The sequence below is a fragment of the Limulus polyphemus genome, unplaced genomic scaffold, assembly GCF_000517525.1.
Source record: "Limulus polyphemus unplaced genomic scaffold, Limulus_polyphemus-2.1.2 Scaffold1414, whole genome shotgun sequence".
Classification (NCBI taxonomy): domain Eukaryota; kingdom Metazoa; phylum Arthropoda; class Merostomata; order Xiphosura; family Limulidae; genus Limulus; species Limulus polyphemus.
Window position 1 is genome coordinate 254,156 of NW_013667024.1, and position 11,358 is coordinate 265,513.

The following is an 11,358-nucleotide window of genomic DNA, read 5'->3' on the forward strand; positions in this document are numbered from 1 at the left end:
CCGGAACTTACGTTAAACCTAAGACTAGTACTAAACGTAACGAATTACTACTCATTTTTACGTTACGAACTCGTAACTAAGTACATCAAAGTACAATTCTACTGATTTTTTAGACGAACTGTAAACAGCTATCAAAAGTCATTCACTGATTTTTTAGACAAACTGTAAACAGCTATCAAAAGTTATTCACTGATTTTTTAGACAAACTGTAAACAGCTATCAAAAGTTATTCACTGATTTTTTAGACAAACTGTAAACAGCTATCAAAAGTCATTCACTGATTTTTTTAGACGAACTGTAAACAGGTACCAAAAGACATTTACTGACTTTTGTTTTCCGAACTTTGAAGAACTACATGAAATCATACCAAGGTTTATTTCCGAACTTTTAAGACTACCTAAAGTAACTGAAACTGTACCGTAAAAATGTATCAGCTTGCAATAACTGGAGAACTGCAAGGATTGAAAGAATGTAAATGTATGTGTTTCAAAACTACACCACTGAACAGATTTTTGTAAAGAAAGAAATGACAAGTCGAATTAAGTAATTTTGATTCTTCTCTTAACATTTCTGTACTTTTTTCAGTTAATATAAAGTCTAAGTACTGGGTGCTAGACACCGATTACAAACAGTATTCGCTGGTGATATCTTGCAACGACGTTCCCCGAAATATGTTCCATTTTGGTGAGTTTTGCCTAACGTTAAGCTATGACACTAAAGTAACAGTAATTAAATTAAGTTGTCTTGTATTTAAAATAACCTGGAATCAATATGAATTACTAATAAGACAAAATCCTGAGGTGTTTTTTAAATTCAAAGACATACCTAATTTGTAATACATATATATATAATACGGGTATTCTCAGTGCAGGATAAGTGTCGATATGACTTAGAAAAAAAATCCGTTCACAAACTTTTTTTAACTTTACATTTTCTGTTAGAAGTATTAATACTTTCCAATTAGAGGTAAAATGTGCATTTTTGACAGACAGCACTTAATCACTCTAGCAAAGGCTATTTTTTTATAATTATGGTTGTGTTGATCGGTAATTCATTATTTCCTTCTATCGATTAGTTTATCTTTGACTTTTTTGTTGCATTAAAACGCTAATTCACCTTCTATTTTGTATTTTTAGTAAATACACATGTGTGTATGATAAAACTGACACCTGCTTCCCTAGCGGTGACGTACAGATAATATTAATGTAGCAGAAGAGTATGTAAATTTATGATCACATGAAGATGTACTCTCGTGACCTACTCAGTGAATAAATACCCTGCCTTCACTAAGAGAGAGTCACGGGATAGTTATTGAAGGGTATAGTTATTACTCGATATTGTTATTGATATTGAAAGTTATTGTCTGAATATTGTAATTGCTATATTTCTTTGGAATTAGGTTTGTTTTCTTTCTGGCTCTTTTTCCTGGTTTAATGATTCTTGATTTATTATTATTTATGATAAATTATTTATTAATACTGGTGTGAGCTCCTGGCCAGGCATTTGTTTATTTGAATTTATTGAGTTGAATTAATTTCTAAGTGTCGTTATTGGGAATAAATTATAATTTTGTTGTTGAATCCTGATTGTAGCGGCGTGTTTATTTTAGACTGTTACAAACCTATATATTTTGAATTGAGTTTTAGACTCTTAAGTTGGGTTTGTTTGTAAATAACTGATTGCTTGGTCACAAAATTATCAGTTATCATGATATTCAACCATAAAGCCCTCCAGTGGCACGGCGGTACGTCTACGGATTTACAACTCTAGAAAGCGGGTTTCGATATTCGTGGTGGGCAGATTGTGTAGCTTTACGCTTAACTACAAACAAACAAACAAAATCACCAGTAAAAACGAATGACGTAGTTATTCAGCAACATTCTGAAAAAACAACATATTTCGTAATGTGATGTTTTATTCTCTGTCACTAATTTATTTTGTAATTTCGTTTTCTTTTAGAAATCCTGTGGATACTTTCTCGAAAACCGACACTAGATGGCGATATTTTGACTCGAATTAAAAACGATCTTGAAAGTCGTGGTATTGACGTAGCCGGACTGAAGAAGACCGAACAGGACTGCTTCAAATAACTAAAAAGACCACATTAAAATACGTTTTGTATATAAAATATGTGGCTTTATCAGTACTGCTTTAGAAAATGTTATGGTTGGTAAACAAAAATATACTTTACATATAATATATTAGTGTCTATACGTGAGAGGAATACCAGGATATCACTCTTGTAATTTATTCTCGAACAGCCCAGTTTTCCTGATGTCTCAAAACGAGTCATCATTAGAATCAAAGTTAGATACTTGTTTGCAGATTTGCTTAATTCTAAACACGCATTATTTTCTGTTGTTCAACACATATAGAATAATTAACACAAAATGCTTTGACAACTTGAATAAACTGTTTTAGAATGAATTCAATACGAGTCGCATTTTGTATCAAAATAATTAATCAATGCTAAAATGTTTAATTGTTTAAAAGTCAAGTAATAGCTCTACATGTAAAAAAAATTACATTTCAAAAATAAAAAAATATGTTTGTTTCATTTTTCAAAATAACATTTTCTCGCCATATCAGAAATTTGAATTTAGCGTCCTAACCGCCAGGCCCAGCGAGGCTCCGAAAAAAAAAGATTACAAGCTTGTCATAACGAAAAGTCACTTCCTTCAGTTGGGAATTTCTTTGACTGACGTTTCGTTTCTTAGAAGTGAAGCGGAACGACCAGGTCGGAGATCCCCTACGATTCAGATATAGCCGTCCCTAATTTTAAAGCTGAAAGTGCAAACATATTCAGTCGCATCATGTCTCAAACCCCGGATTCTTCGATCTGTAATTTGACACGCTAACCACGAGGCCATGCTTACTTAACTAACTGTTTGAGTTAAACAAAGCATTGATTAGAATGAATAATTAATTTAGTGAATAAAGGCACAAACAGCGAAAATGTAAGCCCATTAAACGTATTTTAATTCAACAAAGGGTAAAAGCACGTATAAAAAATATAAACATCTGACTGAAGTTTCGACAACCAACGGTTTTCTTCGCAAGGCTCTGTTTAGAAGCAGAGATAATTTTTCTTCATATCATATTGAAGACCATTACGCATGTTAACTCATCTCAGTTAAAGCCTCATTTATAGGAAAAAATAACAGTATTAGAATTTTTAATATTGCGTGCCACATAAAGATTGATTGATTTTGGATTTTCGCACAAAGTTACACAAAGGCTATCTGGGCTAGCCACCCCTAATTTTGAACTGATGGACTATAAAGAAGACATCTAGTCAACAGCATCTACCGCCAACTCTTGGGTTACCCTTTGCTTGATAGATTGACCGTCACTATTATAATACACCTACAGTCCTAAAGTGCAGAAAGTGGTTTTTCCAACAACGGGACAGAAACAGTAGATCTTCAAATTCACAGTTATAATGTGACGGTCAGTCCCACTATTCGATGGTAAAAGAGTAACCCAAGAGTCGGCGGTGGGTGGTGATGACTAGCTGCTTTCCTTCTAGTCTTACACTGCTAAGTTAGGGACGGCTAGCGCAGATATCCCTCGTGTAGCTTTGCGCGAAATTCAAAACAAACAAACAATATATTTCAATAATTACAAGAGTGTGTAATAATAATATTTCAATCACACTACATTCGTGCTTCGCTCAATTCAAAACTCTTTAGGCCGGCTGGGACACTATGAACTTTGTATGGAACACTACTTAGAATATTCCGCTTGTTACAACAACAATTGTAATGGTGTGAACGCAAATGTTACCAGGTAGCGAAGCATGACTATAAATAATTATATTTATCATAAGACATTAAGTTAGGCCTATTGTATAATATTATGAAATATAATGGGCCTAACATAATGTCTTATGATAAACACAATTATAATCATGCTGATAAAAGGCGTTCACGCCATCACAGAGGGAAGGATTTGTTAAGTTTGAGATGGATTAAGCATTTTATTCAGTTTTAACATGGATTAAGCATTCTATTCAGTTTTAAATACAGAAGGAAACGTTTGTTATGTTTTAACTGAAATAAACACTGGCCAAATTTAGGTACAGAAGGAAAATTTGTTTAGATTGAGATGGAATAAAAACTGGCCAATCTTAGGTACAGAAGGAAAATTTGTTTAGATTGAGATGGAATAAACACTGGCCAATTTTAGGAGTGTTTATTCCATCTCAATCTAAACAAATTTTCCTTCTGTACCTAAAATTGGCCAGTGTTTATTCCATCTCAATCTAAACAAATTTTCCTTCTGTACCTAAAATTGACCAGTGTTTATTCCATCTCAATCTAAACAAATTTTCCTTCTGTACCTAAAATTGGCCAGTGTTTATTCCATCTCAATCTAAACAAATTTTCCTTCTGTACTAAAATTGGCCAGTGTTTATTCCATCTCAATCTAAACAAATTTTCCTTCTGTAGTTCAAATTTTAGTCAAAGAAGAAAAGGTTTATTGAGCTTGAGATGGAATAAAGATACAACACAGTTTTAGTCACACGTGAAAATTTAGTTCAATTTTAATTAAAAACCTGCTCAATTTAGATTCAAAAGAGGACATCTTGTTGAACTTGATTTGAGAAACAAAAAAACACAAACGCACTTTAGTTACCATACTGAAGCCAATTATAATTATATAATTACTCTAAAAAAGGGATATTTCACATCCGTTCTTGTAATACACATCTTCGAGGTCGGGGGGGGGGGAGGGAGGTAGTGAGTGGTCAAAGCAAGTGGCGACCATCTGCGGCGAAAACAAAGAACTAACTACGCCATTCTGTCGTTTGATTGAATTTGTTTTTGTATTTATGGCAAAGCTATTAATGCTATTTTCCATTGTCCCTATTTTTGAAATACTAACCAGAGGGAATCAAAGCCAGTCACCAGCACCCTACATCGAAGCTAAGGGATGACTGTCGTTCTTATAACTCACAGTCAGCTTAATACGGACTGGTTTCAAGAATCACGCACGCTAACATTAAAAAGAGTTTTCTAAGGAAAGCATTAACAGCTAATACACAGTAATGACACAACGCATGAGCATATTATAACTTCTTGGAAAATATTTATACCTTGCATTACACTACGATTTCTTTGACAAAAAACAATATCTGGTTCACCGTTATTACAATTATTTGATTTTGATAAGCACGTTGTATTGATAATAAATTAAAAGAATCTAGGCCTAATTTATGTCATGTAAATATTACAAAGTATAGAGCGATAGTTTAGTTCATTTCTTCCGTTCGGGGCGTGACCAAATAGTCACCTTGAATCCAGAGATTCGTGGTTCGTGCCCCTTTGCCGCACTTTGGAACCATGGGTGTGCTATAAGAGTAACGACCAAATCTCACTGTTCGATTACACAATAATAAATCTATCAATTATCGATGTGTACTTTCTTCCTACTAGTCTATCATTTCCAAATTAAGCACTGCTAAGTGCAGCTTTTCGAGAAAAACTGAAACAACAACAACAAAAGTTCGGAATTTCTGTGGGACTATCACTGCCATGTTCAAAGTAAAACAAACGCTTTTTTGAAACATTTATTTATTTTTGGAGTGATAAGAAGCATATTAACATCTCAGCCGAGAACATAATTACAAACAGAGATGAAAAAAAACAAAAAACATTTCCTACTTTAAGAATAGATGGCACCACCAACTGCATGAACACGTGCTGACTGACTTGATAGACACGTTTTTCATGACTGGCTAGGATGGACTGGTGGTTAGCGCATTCGGTTCTCAATCTGAGGGTCGCGAGCTCGAATCCCGTCCCTGAATATGCTCGCCCTTTTGAGCTGTGGGAGAGTTATAATGTGATGGTCACTCCCACTATTCGTTGGCCTAAGAGTTGGCGGTGTTGACTAGCTGCTTTCCATCTAGTTTATCACTATTAAATTATGGATTACTAACGCAATTAGTCTTCGAGTTGTGAGTGATGATCTAGATATCAATCTAAATCAGTGTTTTCGTCACAACCACCCACCCCACTGTAAAAATCAGGATCCTTGTGGGTTATATCAGTTGAATACTTTAGTCTGATCTAGATATCATTCTAAATCAGTGTTTTTGTCTCATATTTTTATGAGCCACAAATCATTTCTGTGTTCAAAACTAAGTACACACGAGGGCGAAGGAACACTTCAACACTCAAACCTAGCAATAAAATATCTTGTTTTTTTCATCACTAATTTCCACAATGGGGAATTATCCACTCTGTTCACCTCGGTGGATCGAGCCCCGGATGCTAGAAATATAATTCCGCACCAGGCCACATGAAATATATATATAAAAATAGGACATAACAATGATTAAAACAGCAATTTATTTAATAACCGAAACTCTGGGTAGCAGTACGTGCACACGGGGTTTAGCTGGGCAGGCTAAAGTCCCTGCCTTCCTGCCCTTATGGCCCAAAAGTGTCCTCTTTTCTCTGTTATTAAAATTGTCAACAATTACGAAAAGATTTATCTGATTCACACCTTGTTTGCCTCGAGTTATTAGGAAAAGAGAAAGTAGTTCACCATCAAAATATACTAGACACAGGAACTTACAGGTCCTCATAGCGAAATTAAAGAAAAAAAAAAGATGCTATTAAGTGCTAATACGCAATAATTGACTGTTCAATTTCAGATCGTAAAAATGTTTATAAGACCAACTGAATAGGAATAACTAAGAATTTGTTTTCTTCTGTGATTTTATCCTATCCGTACAAAAAGCACCCTCCTACTTTAATACCTTCCTCCCCCCTCCAAAATGAAATAAAAAACGCTTGTCTTACAATGCTCGAAAAAGTGTCCTTTTTTGTCAATGAGCTCCCGCCCTTTTAATGTCTTCTGCTTATAATGAGCTCCTGCCCTTTTAATGTCTTCTGTTTATTACTGCTGGGTAGCAATATTTATATTGAAAATTCTTCTCTGTGTACTTTTGTTAAGTAGAACGAATCGCCAGCCTACAGAGAAATTAATATAACATAATGTATAAAATAGTTGCATGTATGTGTACAAAAATAGGGTTCCACTGTCCTGCCTAGTAATCAGTTAGTTGTAGTAAAAACAAACCCAGTTAATTATGGGTTTTTACATAAATTAAATTAGTAAGGTGTCGTAATTTAATTCTGTTTTTCTTCCGATTTCGATAAAAGCAGGAACATTTTGTAACGATTACTGAAGGCAGATCGCAAGTTAATTTGCAGATATGTTTGTTTGAAGTTAAGCACAAGGATACACAATGGGCTATCTGTACTCTGCCCAGCACGGGTATTGAAACCCGGTTTTTAGCGTTGTAAGTCCGCAGACATACCCCTGTGCCACTGGGGGGCAATTTGCAGATATAAATATGTGTACTTAAAATATGTCACCTGATTTATTGCGATTCAAATGTATAGGGCACCTGCATGGCCAGGTGGTTAGGGCGCTCGACTCGCAAATTGCGGGTCGCGGGTTCGAATCCTCGTCACACCAAACATGCTCACCCTTTCAGCCGTGGGGGCGTTATAATGTTACGGACAACCTCACTATTCTTTGGTAAAAGAGTAGCCCAAGAGTTGGTGGTTGGTGGTGATGACTAGCTGTCTTCCCTCTAGTCTTTCACTGCTAAATTAGGGACGACTAGCGCAGATAACCATCGTGTAGCTTTGCGAAATATTCAAATCAAACCAAACTATCACTTCAAAGTTAAAAACGGCTAGCGCAGATAACCCTCGTGTAGCTTTGCGCAAAATCCAAAAATACAAACATACATTAGAAATATTAGCAATGGTGTCGCCTCCTATTCCAGCATCTGTTACTAAAATCAAAACCTATATTATTCTATAAACAACTCTTTTTGGTAGGGGCAATAAAGATAAAAAATTAATCTTTATTACGAATAAGAGATCTATTTTTTATTTAGATTTTTAGCTTATTCCAAAAATTATAATGGTTGTCTGAATTATCTTTTCCTCTAGTGACTGATTTCTGATAAGTATTCATTTCGAGTTTTTAGCTGTATGAAGATGCTAATAACCCCGAACTATTAGCTTATCATATTATATACATTCGAAATATATTTGAGACAACAACAGTCGTTTCTTCCCAACTTGCTTGATTTTTGGGTTTCAAACAAGGGTTTGCTATCATCGTGCATAATTAACAAACGAAATGCCCTCTGGTGAACAGCGGTAATAATACGGAATTACAATGATAAAATCCAGGATACGATTTCCCGTGATGGACACAGCAGATAGTTCAATGTGGCTTTGCTCTAAAAAATAAAAAAACAGACAGACAAAACTACAGTGCACAGTAACGAAATGTTCTCGGGTGGGACAGCGGTAAGCCTACGAACTTACAACGTTAAAATCCAGGGTTCGATTTCCCGTGGCGGACACAGCAGATAGTCAAATCTGGCTTTGCTCTAAAAAACAAGCAAACAGACAGGCAAAAGATATTCTTTAGAGGAGAGGTATCTGACGACTAGGACTCACACTGTAGAGAAAGGATCTTTACAGGAGATATATCTGAAGATTAGGACTCACACTGTAGAGAGAGAATCTTTACAGGAGAGGTATCTGACGACTAGGACTCACATTGTAGAGAGATTATCTTTACAGGAAGGGTATCTGACGACTAGGACTCACACTGTAGCGAGATAATCTTTACAGGAGAGATATCTGACAACTAGGACTCACATTGTAGAGAGATTATCTTTACAGGAAGGGTATCTGACGACTAGGACTCACACTGCCATTAGCAGGATTTATTCTATTTTCGCAATTGTCATCTGAGGAATGAGAATATAGATTTAAGATCAGGAGTCGAATGTGGATACTGGAATTCACAACGTTCTACACCTCCAACTGACAATCATGATCTACACACATTGTGAGAATTTAATTCTTCTTTCCTAACCAGCATACTATCAAAAGATTGGTCCAAAGATATTAACTGCACTGCTCTCTAATATGCACGTGTTGCCTTGCGCGAGGTGAGAACGAAAGAGGTATGGTATAATTGAGGTACTCCATATAATACGTGAATATATTTCCTGTAACAGTTTTGTTATTGTTATACAAAGAGTTGTTAATGTTATTTTTCTGAAATCTTAATGAGGTTTTGCAAAATGAACTCTTATTTATTCCAAGCCTAAGCCTAAATGTCGAGAGATTTACTTCCTTAGATATATCTTGTATTAGGGTTAGCGGGATACCGTTTTTTTTTGTTGTTGCTGTGGTCAGTATATTCCACTCTGTCCTGTTTGAATATATAGATAAATTGTCAAGTAGAATTTAAAATGTGATATCGATCTGACCAGCAAATAGCTTTTAGAAACAGCGATAGAATAACAAACTCCACTGATACACTGTACATTTGTTATAATTTATCTAAAGCAACTAAACTTATATAGTCTGTCCCCTAGTGAGAAATATATCTTCATTTGTATTCGACCATTTATCTTAATTGAAATTTTTGCTTCATACAAATAAATTCGATCCTCCTGTCTTAACACTCCTATTTCAAACTCGTGTAAGTATAATACGGTTCTCTTGATGTAACCACTACTACAAACTCGTGTAAGTATAATACGGTTCTCTTGATGTAACCACTACTACAAACTTGTGTAAGTATAATACGGTTCTCCTGATTAACCACTACTACAAACTTGTGTAAGTATAATACGGTTCTCCTGATGTAACCGCTACTACAAACTCGTGTAAGTATAATACGGTTCTCTTGATGTAACCACTACTACAAACTCGTGTAAGTATAATACGGTTCTCCTGATGTAACCATTACTACACACTTATGTAAGTATATGTATACAGTTACTGTAGTTCTGAGTAATAGTATTACGTTAACACGTTAACGAAGTCTTGAATTAAAATCAGGTAAGAATATATATATTAATTTAGTAAATTTATATCCGGTTCTTTATAGGTAACAAATAATCTTCTTAATCGTAAAGTTTATCATCTTCGGATAAGGTATCACTGACATCATTAAAAACCATTACGGTAAATGTGTTCTAACACAGTTTAGAAGAATTGCAAAATCAAGTCTATTATACAAAAACTGTTTGATTTATTTTAAGCGTATAACAGTTATTTATACCAGTAATGTTGCAGTAATATACAGTTATATACCAGTAAAGTTAATACAGGGGATCTTATAAAATGCTGTGTTTAAAACAACGTTATACAGTAAAAATAAATAAATATATTTATACAAATATTAGAAATAGTTTTTTTCTACAAGAAAATCTACATTTCAGAACAAACTTCAAGGGTCGGTCTTCAGCGAAACGGCTCTCAAGAGGGAAGAAAAAGATAGCCTCAAGGCAAGTTTTTAAGGTATAATATTGACGGGAAGTGACGAACGCAGGTGGGACATAAGCACAATTACTGTTAAGCAAATATTCCTAGCTTCGAACATTCTAGAATGATAAGATTTAGAATTCAGAAAGTTTGCTGTTTTTTTCGCTGAAATCCTTATCTTTTCGCTACTGTTTTGAAATACGTGATCACACAAAATAACGTCATACGATCTCAAATGCACGCTCTCTCTTCTGACAGCTCATATTTTATTGAAAAAAAAAGATTCACCATATAATTGGCTAATTATCATGAGTTGCTATATGTTTGTTTGATTTTAATTATGTACAAAGCTACACAAGGGCTATCTGTGCTCTGCCCACCACGGGTGTCGAAACCCAGTTTCTAGCGTTGTAAGTCCGCAGACATTCCGCTGTGCCACTGGGGGGCGTTGCTATATGAACTCCTTCTAGTGTTTTTCCGCAGTACCCTATAGAAATCGACTCACTAACATCGCTCAAGCGAATGTATCAGAATTTCAGTTACAAACCAATTTATACATCTCCTCTCTGTCAGAATATTTCCCCAGTTCTTCCAAATGATGATATACAACCACATGACAAATATTCAGAAAAGTAACTATTCTTATTCAGTTTCTCCTAATAACGTATCGCAGCAGTATTAACTGTTGTAGAAACATCCTTTATCCCAAGAACAGCAGAAACGACAGAAAACTAGGCAACAGTGATCTCTCTGCTTTCCTTGAGTAACATCACAGGAGAAACGACAGGAAACTAGGCAACAGTGATCTCTCTGCTTTACTTGAGTAACATCACAGCAGAAACGACAGAAAACTAGACAACAGTGATCTATCTGCTTTCCTTGAGTAACATCACAGCAGGAACGACAGGAAACTAGGCAACAGTGATCTCTCTGCTTTACTTGAGTAACATCACAGCAGAAACGACAGAAAACTAGACAACAGTGATCTCTCTGCTTTACTTGAGTAACATCACAGCAGAAACGACAGAAAACT

General features: G+C 35.2%; 1 protein-coding gene across 1 annotated transcript in view; it reads left to right on the plus strand.

Annotated features, from left to right (window-relative positions):
• Window positions 1-2,314, plus strand: part of LOC111086765 (apolipoprotein D-like) — a 9,032-nt gene extending 6,718 nt beyond the window's left edge. The window contains exons 4-5 of the mRNA XM_022390956.1: window positions 586-684; window positions 1,960-2,314. Coding sequence (XP_022246664.1) covers window positions 586-684; window positions 1,960-2,090 — 230 coding nt within the window. The 3' untranslated portion in view covers window positions 2,091-2,314. The remainder of the gene's footprint in view (window positions 1-585; window positions 685-1,959) is intronic.
• Window positions 2,315-11,358: the final 9,044 nt, after the last annotated feature.